Source organism: Pollachius pollachius (genome assembly GCF_949987615.1).
Source record: "Pollachius pollachius genome assembly, chromosome: 9".
Classification (NCBI taxonomy): domain Eukaryota; kingdom Metazoa; phylum Chordata; class Actinopteri; order Gadiformes; family Gadidae; genus Pollachius; species Pollachius pollachius.
In genome coordinates, this window is record NC_136942.1 from 12,752,445 (window position 1) to 12,766,761 (window position 14,317).

At 46.3% G+C, this 14,317-nt stretch overlaps 1 protein-coding gene across 1 annotated transcript in view; it reads left to right on the plus strand.

Moving 5' to 3' along the window:
• LOC307080280 (brevican core protein-like) overlaps positions 1 to 12,359 on the plus strand; it is a 15,983-nt gene extending 3,624 nt beyond the window's left edge. The window contains exons 3-19 of the mRNA XM_079742933.1: positions 130 to 516; positions 1,248 to 1,422; positions 1,841 to 1,968; positions 2,374 to 2,667; positions 3,834 to 4,061; positions 4,493 to 4,667; positions 5,254 to 5,381; positions 5,836 to 6,129; positions 6,470 to 6,586; positions 6,726 to 6,842; positions 6,994 to 7,095; positions 7,282 to 8,604; positions 9,021 to 9,179; positions 9,344 to 9,426; positions 9,676 to 9,820; positions 9,925 to 10,110; positions 10,392 to 12,359. Of these exons, the coding sequence (XP_079599059.1) occupies positions 130 to 516; positions 1,248 to 1,422; positions 1,841 to 1,968; positions 2,374 to 2,667; positions 3,834 to 4,061; positions 4,493 to 4,667; positions 5,254 to 5,381; positions 5,836 to 6,129; positions 6,470 to 6,586; positions 6,726 to 6,842; positions 6,994 to 7,095; positions 7,282 to 8,604; positions 9,021 to 9,179; positions 9,344 to 9,426; positions 9,676 to 9,820; positions 9,925 to 10,110; positions 10,392 to 10,456 (4,106 nt within the window). The 3' untranslated portion in view covers positions 10,457 to 12,359. The remainder of the gene's footprint in view (positions 1 to 129; positions 517 to 1,247; positions 1,423 to 1,840; positions 1,969 to 2,373; positions 2,668 to 3,833; positions 4,062 to 4,492; positions 4,668 to 5,253; positions 5,382 to 5,835; positions 6,130 to 6,469; positions 6,587 to 6,725; positions 6,843 to 6,993; positions 7,096 to 7,281; positions 8,605 to 9,020; positions 9,180 to 9,343; positions 9,427 to 9,675; positions 9,821 to 9,924; positions 10,111 to 10,391) is intronic.
• Positions 12,360 to 14,317: the final 1,958 nt, after the last annotated feature.

Consider the following 14,317-nt stretch of genomic DNA (forward strand, 5'->3'; position numbering starts at 1 on the left):
CCACTTGGGCCACCCGAGTTTATTGCGTTTCCACTCCTGGTATTGGTATTGTGGATAAACACACACTATCCGGACCTCCACTCAATTCGTGCGCATCACCATGGAAACGTTTACATACCTTGTGGCCAGGCCTGGACGGCACGCTGAGCGTCAGCATCCCGGTGGAGACGGCTCTGCGGCCGCTGCTGGGCGACAAGGTGGTGATCCCGTGCTACTTCCAGGACACGGCCGGCCAGGAGCCCGGGGCCGACCCCACCACGGCGCCGCTCGCACACCGCATCAAGTGGACCTACGTCACTCCAAAGAAAGTCACCACCATCCTGGTGGCGTCCGGGGGCAAGGTGGCGGTGGAGACGGAGTACCTGGACCGCGTGACCATGGTCAACTACCCGCTGGTGGCCACCGACGCCACCATCGAGGTGACGGAGCTGCGGGCCAGCGACTCGGGTACCTACCGCTGCGAGGTGCTGCACGGCCTGGAGGACAACTACGACTCGGTCAGCGTCCAGGTGCAAGGTGGGCCACCCCGTCCTCTTTTTATTACTTTTTATTGTTGCATTTCTATGGTTTATTATAGAGTGAGGTAGAGAGGAAGGTATGGGAGAGAGAGGGGAGGAAATGGAGCAAATGACCACAGGCAGGATTCTTAGCGGGTCGCTGCGTTCATCACGGAGCCTATATGGTACGCGCTTGTACCCGGTGGGCCACGGAGGCCCACCGGGTACAAGCCCCCAGCCCCTGGCTGGGGGGTCTTCTTCTGCTCACCTAGCCCCCTCTACCGTGACATTGCTACTGCTAATGTTGTGTGTGTGTGTGTGTTTTGATTTCTCTTGCTTTAATTTTGGTATCTCTTGTTGTTTCTACGTCTGTCCTGTACTTTTGTACCCTAATTGTCCTGACCAGGAATAGTAAAGTGCCCTCTCATCATGTTCATTACACACAAAAGCATTGAGTGAGACACCAAATGTCAAAATAACTATTTGTAAGCATATAATAGCATAAAATGCAGGCTTAACATAATTATGTGAAGTTGTTCGTATCCAAGTGAAGTGGATGTGAGTCATCTTATGTCACGGGACAATGCACGATAGGCAGTGTAAACAATGGATTGGTTACTCACTATTGGTCTGAACATCACTGAAATGTTGTACATCGTGGAGTCCCACATTAATCCGACCCAACCCCCTAGCACAGGTGGTCATTGTGGGACGTTTGATCAAGCGTTTGGCCACTCTATGGTTCCCCAGGTATCGTGTTCCACTACCGTGCCATCTCCACCCGCTACACCCTGACCTTTGAGAAGGCCCAGGCCGCGTGCGTGCAGAACAGCGCCACCATCGCCACCCCGGCCCAGCTGCAGGCTGCGTATGACGATGGGTACCACCAGTGTGATGCCGGCTGGTTGTCTGACCAGACTGTTCGGCAAGTCCACAACAACACAGACAATTTTCCCCAGAGACGTCATCGTAATACAAATGCAGGTGTCTCTCATAACACAAAATGACGTGTCTGCTCCTTCTAAGTCCCACGGCACGGGTAGTAGACTTATCTTCACGAGTTACCTCTACTACCAGTGCCCATTGAGCTGTTTTCTAAAATCCCACTATGAGTTGGTTTTGAACACATTTTTGTGTCAATGTACTCTGCATGTTTTCATTTAATAAGTTGCATTGAGCAATTGAGTCGTTCCGCCCTGCTAGATAAACGAAAATACAGTTATTCTTTACTTTAAGAAAAGCATTCAAATGTATCTTCTCAAGGCTCTCTGCATGGTACTCCCCCCCCCCGAAAAAGGGGGCCTGATTTGCTTTTAAATAAACAACGCTGTGTTGTCCTCAAGATACCCCATTCATGAGCCAAGGGCCGGTTGCTACGGAGACAAGGAGGACTTCCCTGGCGTGAGAACGTATGGCGTGAGAGAAGTCAACGAGACGTACGATGTGTACTGCTTTGCAGAAAAGATGTCAGGTACTCTCTAAACTGATGCACAATTAACATGTTTTCAACTGTTTTATAATTTATGTCAAATTCTTTATAATCTTACATGTTACATACTTACTGCTACTACTTTTTGTTACCGGTACAGCAAGCTTGGTACATATTGTAAATGAGTGTCAAGCATATTTACCTCCAGTCCAGCCATTATCTGAGAAACAAGTATCGAGCATCTGCAAAAATGTTGGTAGAATATATCAAACATTTGTTTTAGATTCAGTCAGCCTAATTGGAGCTTTGGCTGCCCAAAGAAATGGATCGCTCTCTTATGAAAGCCTTTACAGACCTGAAGAAGCGCCCGTTCAATGGAACACCAACCAGAGAACAGTGAAGCTATTGATGAACTATCCTCACTGACTCCCCCCCCCCCCCCCCCAGGGAGGGTCTTCTACTCCTTCTCCGTGGAGAAGTTCACCTTCTACGAGGCGGGAGACCAGTGCGGCAAGCTGGGTGCCCGCCTAGCCACCACGGGGGAGCTCTACCTGGCATGGAAGGACGGCATGGACGTGTGCAGCGCCGGCTGGCTGGGAGACCGCAGCGTCCGCTACCCGATCAACCTGGCCCGGCCCCAGTGTGGGGGGGGCCTGCTGGGGGTCCGGACCGTCTACCTGAACCCCAACCAGACGGGATACCCTTACCCTGATACCCGCTACGATGCCATATGCTACAACTGTAAGTGTTAGTCCCAGTAGATGAATTTGCAAGTTCTAAGTAATTTTACATTACTTAATTGGATAACTAGAGTAAAGAATTAAGAGGGGTAACTATACAGTGACCAAGAGGGGTAACTATACAGTGACCAAGAGGGGTAACTATACAGTCACCAAGAGGGGTAACTATACAGTAACCAAGAGGGGTAACTATACAGTGACCAAGAGGGGTAACTATACAGTGACCAAGAGGGGTAACTATGCAGTCACCAAGAGGGGTAACTATGCAGTCACCAAGAGGGGTAACTATACAGTCACCAAGAGGGGTAACTATACAGTCACCAAGAGGGGTAACTATACAGTGACCAAGAGGGGTAACTATACAGTGACCAAGAGGGGTAACTATGCAGTCACCAAGAGGCATCACTATACAGTAACCAAGAGGGGTAACTATACAGTGACCAAGAGGGGTAACTATGCAGTAACCAAGAGGGGTAACTATACAGTAACCAAGAGGGGTAACTATACAGTCACCAAGAGGGGTAACTATACAGTGACCAAGAGGGGTAACTATGCAGTCACCAAGAGGCATCACTATACAGTAACCAAGAGGTGTAACTATACAGTGACCAAGAGGGGTAACTATACAGTAACCAAGAGGGGTAACTATACAGTGACCAAGAGGGGTAACTATACAGTAACCAAGAGGGGTAACTATACAGTAACCAAGAGGCGTCAATATACAGTAACCTAGAGGGGTAACTATACAGTGACCAAGAGGGGTAACTATACAGTAACCAAGAGGGGTAACTATACAGTAACCAAGAGGGGTAACTATACAGTAACCAAGAGGGGTAACTATACAGTGACCAAGAGGGGTAACTATACAGTAACCCCCATTGATCGCAATAAACAGGTTTGTGGAGTGAAACGTACATCTGAATTGCAACAATTTTGGAAGGGCTTGTGAGACCAAGTGGAGAGTTCACGACTCCAATGCCTTAAGAACGAGGTCGAGGCGTATGGGTCCCACTCCAGAGGGGGCCGGTGGGTGTGGCTTGCGAGAAGCGGCAATGCAACCTGGCGTCAGCACGATGTGGGTCCCTCAGCCGTCCTAACTGTATATAAAATGAGCCCCGCCGGATTGAGGAACACAGTAACTCGTCTTTGGTTGTGTCTGGTGACCAGCTGAAGGCAGCGGGGGAGTGAAGCCCGCGGTGCTGACCACTCCGTTCCCCGGCGTCATCCCCATGACCCCCGGACCGGTGGAGCTCCCCGACCGCACTGCCCCATCCCAGGAGGCCCACGGAGAGACGGTGACCCTCTCCCCCCTGCCCATGCCCGTTACCGTAGCAACGGGAACGGGGGGCCGTGGAGTGCACCTGACTGATGAGGATGCTCCCATGGGACCCCAAGGTGCTCAAGACGTTGTTGTTGTTGTTGTTGTTGTCTTTTTTTCGTCTTTGTCTTGAAAGAACTGGACACCGCGACTAAATATTTTATGTGTTATAAGATTAATTTTGAAGGTTCAAAAGGCCTGTTATATCTGAACTATATTCAGTACATATGATTTGGGGGAGAGCTTCAGTATTTCATTCTCAGTCCAGGGAGTTGGGGAAGGTCGCATTTTTTAAGATAAATTACAACCTAATCCCATATAGCAATTGACAGTGAGTCATGCATGTACAATTCTTCGCGGAACCCCCTTTAAGACATGCACAAAAACAAATCGCTTTGGTTAAACTTCTACTTATTAACTTCATACTAGCAGTAGTTGTAGCAGTAGGCCAATATACAAAACAGACTTCATTGGTTGGGGTGTCAATGTGAACCCATGACCTCCCTAGGTGTTGTGTTCCACTACCGGGCCACCACCGGCCGCTACACCCTGACCTTCCTGGAGGCCCAGCTGGCGTGCAAGAGCATAGGAGCCACGGTGGCCAGCCCCCAGCAGCTCCAGGCCGCCTACCTGAAGGGCCTGCACCACTGTGACGCCGGCTGGCTGCGGGACCAGACCGTCAGGTGAGGAACAGTCAGGAACACGTATCCCTATAGGCCTTTTTTTATTGGGTTAGAACTGTTTAAGTGTTCAGCTGCAAGATAAGATAAGGTAATGCTACTATTGATCCCAGATGGGAAATTTGAGATTGGGCCTTGAAACTAGTCAAGGGTGACCAGATTGACCAGACATTTGTAGCTTGGCAGTCTATCTATCAACAAAATGTCAGATGTTATTATATATGAAATTAAAAAGGGGAATTCAAATTCAAATTTTGCCTATCAATCATTTTAGTTAATATCCAGACCAACTCCCTATACTGCCCTATAACAATCTTATATACATGGTTTCTCATGTGTGTGTGTGGTTGTGTGTGTGTGTGTGTGTGTGTCTGTGTGTGTGTGTGTGTGTGTGTGTGTGTGTGTGTGTGTGTGTGTGTGTGTGTGTGTGTGTGTGTGTGTGTGTGTGTGTGTGTGTGTGTTTGTGTGTTTCTTCTCTTGTGACATCTGTTTTCCCAAAATCATGTTCCATTAAACCCAATACTGATGGTACCTTTGATTAACTCAGTTTCCATCACTGACACTGTCCCTTGTTTGACCTGTTGCCCAGGTACCCTATCGTGTCTCCCAGAGGGAACTGTGCAGGTAACCTGGAACTCCTGCCAGGGGTGAGGTCGTATGGCCTGAGGACTGCCAGCGAACTCTATGATGTCTACTGCTATGTGGACCACCTCCCAGGTGAGACACAAGTTGTTTCAAATATATGTGCCCTGACATCACCGCCATCTAAAACCTCCTGATTTGGTTACAAGCAGACAAAAGACTTGAATGTCTGTGTATCTTAACCAATGTCAATTGGTTCAACGCTAGTTAGCTGGTCAATATGGGCTGCAGTGAACCTGTGAACCTTCAAAAGCACTTTGCTTTCCAGGGAACCGCTTAATCACTTCACTTACTTGGTTATTTAGTTTTGTTGTTGAAATACTATCATTGGATGATAGTATTATACACAAGAGTATGGATAACTTAAATAAGAAACAATGAGTTGGTTTTACACTGAAGGTATCCTTTGAACATTCCCAGCCTCATGTTAAGAGTTGCGTTGAGGAAAAGCGACTGCTTAATGACCGATTGAAAGCGCAGGCGTAGGTTCGTTCTCTAAACCCCCATACAAATAAACACCGTCTCCCAGGCAAGGTGTTCTACTCCAGCGACTACGACAGCTTCTCCTACGAGGAGGCGGTGCAGCACTGTGAGAAGCTCAACACCACGCTGGCCACCACCGGCCAGCTCTACGCCGCCTGGAACCAGGGGCTGGACAAGTGCCGCCCGGGCTGGCTGCTGGACCGCAGCGTCCGCTACCCCATCACCAGCCCTCGGGCCCACTGCGGGGGCGGGCAGGCTGGGGTGCACATCATCTACGCCTTCCCCAACCAGACGGGCTTCCCCGACCAGCACTCTCGCTACGACGCCTACTGTTTCAGAGGTATAACTACGGATCTGGATTGAGTGAAATGTCGGACACGGGAACTATTTTCTTAATTGCTATGTTTATGTAGACCTTATTTTATTGTATGTTCCCCCCTGAGCAATGTGTTGTGTTTGGCTAAACAAGTATTACACAAGTATTGTGTATTCAAATATAATTTTTAATAGATTCTTTGGTGAAATGTGACATGCAAAGGTTTTTTCGGCGGCAAATCTGAATTTGAAAAACATTGAAACTCCATCGAATACAAGAAATCCAACCCTTTAACCCTAAATATATTCTACAGAAGTTCCCTGTTTCACTATGGGTCGTTTAAAAATGTACTTGTTTTTTTCAGCTGAATTTCCTGGACTTAAGATGGAAAATAAAACCAGTTTGGATAAGATTTTTGAAGAGGTGGTGGAAGAGCTAATCAACATGACAATCATCACTGTGGACAAAGCTGCTCCAACTGGTAAAAACAAATATGTCATGAAATCCAATTGTTAAAAGAAAAAAAAAAAACATCTGTACAAAATTACAGTAAATACATCCTTACAGAAGTTCACTCATTCACTATGTGTTATTTAAAAAAAAATGATTTTTCTTTTCAGTTGGGATTCCAGTAGTTCAAATTGAAAAGAAACCCAGTGTGGAGAAGACTTTTGAAGAGACGATTAACGAGCTAATCAACATGACAATCATCAACGTTGTCAAAGCTGTGCCTACTGGTAAAAAATATGCTACATAATAAACGTCATAAAAAGTAATAAAAAAAGTATAATTTGATCAGACAGTGAAATTCTAGTTTAATCCCAGCAGCATTATTATACATTCAGATTGCTTGTCCAAATGTCTCCCATGTGGTTTTTTGATTTTCAGATTCTGTTTCCGTCACAACTGAGACAACTGTGAATGCAACCTTCGTGTTGGAGGAAGTCATGAACAAGACGGAAATTACAGCTGACCAAATTGCTCCAACAGGTAGGATACTTTTACATGCTTTTAATAGCTTTTGATTTCTTATTGCAAAGTGTAGGCCAACACTAAAATTAATTAAGTGGATCTTCAACAGAACTTATTCACACCTATCCTCACTTTAATGTCTATATTTTCATCCTGATTCCTCAGTGGTACCCATTAAACCCATTCTTACTCTTTTACCTGTAGCGACCGTGGATGTCTCTGGCTCTGGATCATCTGAGCAGCACTCAGCCAGTGGTAGTGGAAGTGGGGATCAGACAGGGGGGTCCGGTGACTCCAGTGCCAGTGGTAGTGGAAGTGGGGATCAGACAGGGGGGTCCGGTGACTCCAGTGGCAGTGGTAGTGGAAGTGGGGATCAGACAGGGGTCTGCGGTGTCTCAAGTGCCAGTGGGGAGGGCTCCGGATCGGGCTTTCAGATCCTCTTCAGTGGCAGTGGACACATGGCCTCTGGAGAAGGATCTCCATCTGGCCAACCCCATGAGGCAAGGGAGGGAAGTGGTGCCGTCACCTATCCTGGCAGTGGACTGGGATCTGGTTCGGGATGGGAGACTGGGTCTGGTGCATCTGGGTCTGGGTCAGGAGAGGGGCCAGATGGACAGCAGGGATCCAGGTTCAGTGGCTTTTCTTCAGGATCTGGTTCGGCAAGTTCTGCGAGTGGAAGTGGGGAATTCATTGGTAGCAGTGGCGAGTCCTATATCATTATGGTGGATGGAAAGTGGGTGGAAAAATCACATCGGAAACACACAGAGCAGGAGTTTGCCAGAGGGGCAATTGATTACATCCCTGGATCTGGGGCTGTGTCCGGGTCAGGATCAAGCTTCGGTTCAGGAATGATGTCCGGGTCAGGATCCTCATCAGGGTTAGATGGATCAGGGATCGGTGGCTTCAGCTCCGGCTCCGTCTCCGGTTCAGGGCTTCCAGACGTGTCGTTTGACCACCAAGGCCTCGAGGACCTCACAGAACAGACCTCCGGGGAGCAGGAGCTGTCGGGCTCTCCGCCCAGCACTCTCCCCTCTGGCGGCTTCCCCTCTGGAGGGTTCTCCTCCGGTTCATCGGGCAGCGGTCTGGGCTCTGGGACGGCGTCCGGGGAGGGATCTTTCGCCGAGGGCGACCTGACCTTCCTGACTGAAGACGGCATGATGGAGCTCACCACGCAGCGGCAGCCAGAGCAGGGCCGCGGGGTGGTGGAGGTCAGCGGCCAGGGGAGTGGGTCAGTGAGCGGCGGCGGCTCCGGCAGCGAGTCCGACAGCCACCTGCACTTCTCCGCCAGTGGACTCCCTCACCAGGAGACCACCACCCCGGGCTTCTCTGTAGAGATGGCCCCCGGATCCACAGCGAGCCACCCAGGGAACCAAGAGTCTAGCACGGGTCACACAGAGCAAACCCAGGAGCTAGAGGAGGAGAGGGAGGCCCGTGGAGGTCCAACGGAGGAGGCTTATGTGACTTATACTGCACCGTCAGTCCAACTGGCGACCCCTGGTGTGGTGGAGCCACCTGCCGTCGTGGATGGTAGGCACCTGTTAAACATTATCAATATAAGACCAAGCTCCTCTTATTAAACGTTCCCCCTGCCCAGATCCTATAGGGTCTGCAAGAGGTGCTTTGCTGTTTTGCTTTATTATAATTGCTTGTTTAAGGTTGAGCTTTGGGAAGAATAAAAAGTTTAATATATGTGTATTATGTGCTAATGTTATCCTCTGTGACAGATCTATATAATTATGAATGTACTTCTGTACAAACTACCATACGTATGTTTGTAAAAGTTTCCTATAAACCCATGTGGGCGTGGCACATATAAGGGTGCAGGACACTTACGTAAAATGTATTTAACTTTTTCATTTTTTTTTCTTTAATGTACACGCATAAATGAACCATGTACATGCAGTGAATCTTTAGGTTCAGATATATTTTTGGTGTGTTTCCAGCGTTGATGGGCTGCGCTGATGGCTGGTTGGAGTTCATGGGCAGCTGCTATCTGCACTTTGAGGAGAGACACACCTGGTCTGAGGCGGAGCTGCAGTGTCAGGAGCTCAACGCCCATCTGGTCAGCATCACCTCTGCGCAGGAACAACAGTTTGTCAACTGTGAGTAGTCTGAGGCGGGCGTAAATGTTTGATATTACGGGCCATTTCGGCATGTGATGAAAGTGAACCTGATTCTTGTGCTTCATTTTGGACATGCCCATTGTGAAACAACCATATGGAGGATTAATGTTTTCCATGTGTCTGTCGTGATGTTGGCACGCTAGCCAACGCCCAGGACTACCAGTGGATTGGACTGAACGACAGAGACGTACAGAATGAGTTCCGCTGGACAGACGGCAGCCCTCTGGTAAACTTTGTTTAGAAGAATTTACAATTGCTTTTAGCCATCAAGAAATACGGATGCATGAGCAGGAAACGGGTAAGGTTAATTGTGTAATCCATTGATTATAACAGGTACTTTGCAGTGTGAATGCCTCTTTACCTGGCTGTTTTACAGCCTTTCTTTCACTGCCACACAACTTGACCGATGTCATTGCATGTTTGCAGTTGTGTGTTGTCCGTCTTCCCAACGTTCCCACTCTGACCGCTCCATCAGGCGTTCGAGAACTGGAGGCCGAACCAGCCGGACAGCTACTTCAACTCTAAGGAGGACTGCGTGGTCATGATCTGGCACGAGGCCGGCAAGTGGAACGACGTCCCCTGCAATTACCACCTGCCCTTCACCTGCAAGAGTGGACCAGGTGAGTCCGCCGGCTGTCCTCCTCCGGCATGTCCCGTGAAGAAGGCTGCTGCGGTAGGACTGTCCTGTTAAACCGCTGATGTAACTATTCTGTCCACCTGTCAGTCACATGTCAAGCACCCCCGGAGGTGGAGCACGCCAGGCCGCTGGGCGGGGACAGCAGAGACCGCTATCCAGTGGACTCCATAGTCCGCTACCAGTGTGAGGCGGGATACACCCAGCGCCACCTGCCTGTCATACGCTGCATGGCCGACGGCCAGTGGGGGGAGCCACATGTGGAGTGTATAGAGGGTGAGTCGGAAGAAGTCTAAAAGATCACACAATACCTTATATTTTACTTATTTTTCTTGAAACCAATGCTTAAATGGACCCCAAATGACATAGGCTGATAATTTAACAAATAAATACAATTTAATTCCATTAAAGATGTCACTTTTGGATCAGTCGGTCAGTGCAGAATGTTATATTAGTGTTACAGAATTGTTGGCACATAAGCTGACTTTTAGCATACTGTAACCAACACTTACTTCAATGCTTATGACCTTGTTGTGTCTGTGTTTCTTCTCTCTTAGCTGCCAGCAACAGGCTACACAAAAGGTCTGTAAGAAGCCGGACAAAAACAAATCAACGGTCATAGAGAGAAAGGCTCTAGAGCAACGCCCAAAAGGACATACAAATAAGAGCCACAGAAGGACCCCTCTTGAACTCACAGCAGTGCAATTCTTGATTGAAAAAGCCCCTCTCATTCCCTTTGTGTACATACAACACACAGAAAGCACATTTAGAACATGGTAGTCCCAACTGACTGGTGCTCGGGATCTTGCAATGTCACTCTGTCTATTTTCATAGTGAGTTTATGTGTTATTAACTTTATTTATAGTTTATTTATAGTTGTCTATACCTATGTTCGTTTATTTGGAAAAAAAATAGATCTTATATTTTCGGCAGTGGGCACTACATTTGTTTTAATGAATGACGTCATTGGGAAATCATTTGTGAAAGTGTCAGAGTGACATTGAAAATCCCCCCAAAAAAGCAACAATTGAAGTAATAAAAGTACAATAGATATTTTAAACTAGTTTACCTGCAGAAGGAACCCACTGTTCCCGTTTTTTAAAATAGTTTTGGTATTGTGTTACTTTTAATTTAGTTTCTTAGTATTTTAGATTTGGTTATATGTCCACATCTGTGTTTATAGCAGTAGATACAGAACCCTTAAATTTGATTTAAACTGGAAAAAATAGATACACCAACCCACAATATTGAATCATTTGTTATTTAGGTAATGTCAAAAGACAAATGGTTGCAAAAGGACCTGGGTTACCATTGTAAGCACTCATGCACTTTTGGGAGTCTTCAGTCACTTCTTTTGTGCTAAGCATAATAAAATCATTCAGCGCACCTTACTGATTTAAAAGAACACTCATCCCAGGTCCGCTTCAATTGTGTTAAAAAATAAAAAAGCATATTGTCGCTGGACAATTGAACATATTACAAATAGTTGACATGCTTTGCAACCAATGGGGTTCTCTGGGGGACTGTATCGCCCCCTATTGGATCCCTGGCAAACACACAAAGGCACAGCTTGAAGCGTGTTTCAACAAGGAAAATGTGTTTGAGAGGATCCTACTTGACTTTATATCTAGGCCTTTTATATCACCTGTTAATCCTTTTATAGTACAACTCACACAAAACAGCAGGATCTGTGTTAACTGAGCTGATTATACTGATCAAATAGTTGGTGCGATTGATGGATTAATTGGCCCATGCTTGGTTCCTAAACTTTAATCCAAAATCATATATTCAGAAGATATCAAAACAATAGATTAGAGAAGATATGCTTAGCAAAATTGCACGCAAAGATCTAACTTCTTTTTTAATATAAGACCCTTTGAGGAATTATAAAACCTGAGATTTAAAACCATTTGAAACATAAAGAACAACAAAAGCTGTGAAAGCAAGACGTGCAGGCTAATGAGAGACCTGAGTAGATATACTGACCATGACCTCTTTAGGGTCAAGTAGACCCAAATAAGCAGAGATCCAGGTTCACACTCCAGACATAACATCTAGTATTAAGACACTCTTTTACAGACCGACCTCCAGCAGACTCACACATTGAGAAAACAGGTACACACAGGCACAGAAATACATCGATTACACAACACACAGAATTACAAGGTATGCAGGGCTTTAAGCAAGTTGCTTTCCGGTCATTTGTCTCTGAGAGTTTGAAAGTAAGCAAACAAGAGCGAGAGAGTGACAGTGGTGGCATCTTTGGGTGAATGATGGCAAAGTGTTGATATGATAAGAAACATCCTCCATGACAGATCTGTGATCTGTCATGAGTACTTATGCAGTGATACACATGCACACACACACACACACCACACACACACACACACACACACACACACACACACACACACACACACACACACACACACACACACACACACACACACAAACACACACACACACACACACGCATGGTTGATAATACACTGTTGTGATCCAAATGCCTGATTAACCAATGCCAAATAAAGGGATTACTCTGTGAATGTGTTAATTGAGAGTAATATATGAGTCCTTATATTTGTATTTATTGATATAAGATCACTCACTGAATTGTGAGTGTGTTACAGAAGCCTCAAAAAAGTCTGAAAAAAATAATCCCTTCTTAGATTTCTCTTTTTGGTCAAGTTCATCCACGTTCATAGTCTAATTGGTCATCATTCATACCTTCACACATTGAAAATGTTTTTTTGTGATTTGAAGCCATGAAATGAAGATGTACTTCCATACATCTGAGCGAATGTGTGTATAGGCCTAGCTATTATACAATACAAGGGTAATCGTCTTTGATAGGGCACAACCACAAAGCAGTAAATTCGGAAGTTCTGAGTTCAGGGTTCCGACATTATTTGAAATGATATAAGCTAACCCTAACGATAAGTTTATATACTAGTTATAAATATAGAGTAAAACGTGTTTTACTCTATATTTTTTCCACCATTACCCAAAATAACAAATACCGATTTCAAATGACTTGGAATGGCTCCTATACATGATTTATTTTTTCTTCCTCTGGAAACCAAGAAAACAGCGACAGACAGTGGCTACCTTCATCTGAACATGGCAGCACAAACAGATTCCCTCTGTGGATGTATACCCGTTTAATACAGTGTCAGTGTGTGTATGTGTGTCCGAGTGAGTGAGTGAGTGAGTGAGTGAGTGAGTCGGTGTGAGTGTGTGTGTGTGTGTATGAGTGCGTCTGTGCGCGCGTATGAGTGCGTCTGTGTGTGTGTGTGTGTGTGTGTGTGTGTGTGTGTGTGTGTGTGTGTGTGTGCGTGTTTGTGTGGATCTTCATGAAAAAGATGCGCACACACAAGGGAGCAAATGTGTGGACACAGACGCACAATTCAATGGGACACATATATATAAAAAACATCTGCACCTGAAAATGCACAGGCTAGTACAGTGTTAGCGTTGGTATACAGTTGTGTACCTAAGTGGCATATTAACTCATGCGTGGACGGGATACATCAATGTTTGCTTACCTCTCTGCTGCGTGTCTATGCTTGTCTGTGTGTCCGTCTGACCACCGCTCGCTCCACCCATGTTTGGCCAAAGGGCGTCAATAAGACGTGGCCTCCAAGGCCTCTGCCCCCCATCCCATCACTGGGGCTTCTGTTTGTCAGGAGGGTGTAACGGAGCAGGTCGCTCTCCCCGCTACACCTAAAAGCATCACGCGGCCAGACAGAGGGGCGCGTGTGTTTATGGCCTGCTGTACAGTATACTGGAGAACGGCTGTGAGTCAGATACACTGGCCGTTTGTTTGGTCCGGTAAGTAGGCCCTCTCACCTCTCTACCCGCATGGGCTGAACCCCCTGGCATTCCTGCTTGGACACGAAGCAATGCTCCCAGTGTCGAAGACCTGCAGGACGGCAGAACGCATGGAGTGGATGGTTCACTTGCAGAATGAGCCAAACTGATATTTTCTCCTGAAGATGTATGTTTGTAGAGCCGGGCTCTCCTTGACCTGTCCGGCTACACAGTTTAGAAATTATAATGCATTCCATTATTTAAATTAACCTGTAGAGAGGGAGCTATTAATATGGAGTTCTGTACACTTAACTTTAGGGGAAAGCCTGTTACTTCCCCTAACTACCAATTCACCTGTACATTAACTCCCTTTTCTACCTGTGTCTCTTCATATTCTTTACTCACACCCTCCTCCGGCCTTCTCCTATATCTAATATCTATTTCTCCAGGTCCAGAGGGGAATTGACAGTTCTTCACCCAACTACCTGCTTACTGCGTCCTACTCATCAATAAACAAACTGAACTGACCACTGTTGAAAGTGAAGTTTGTACTCCTGAAATAGTGATTCAATAAAAACAAGGATTCTGTCTGTTTCACAACAAAGGACATGATTTTCAATTACATATAAAAAAAAGCATTACATTGTAGAAAATAATACAAAATACATACCCC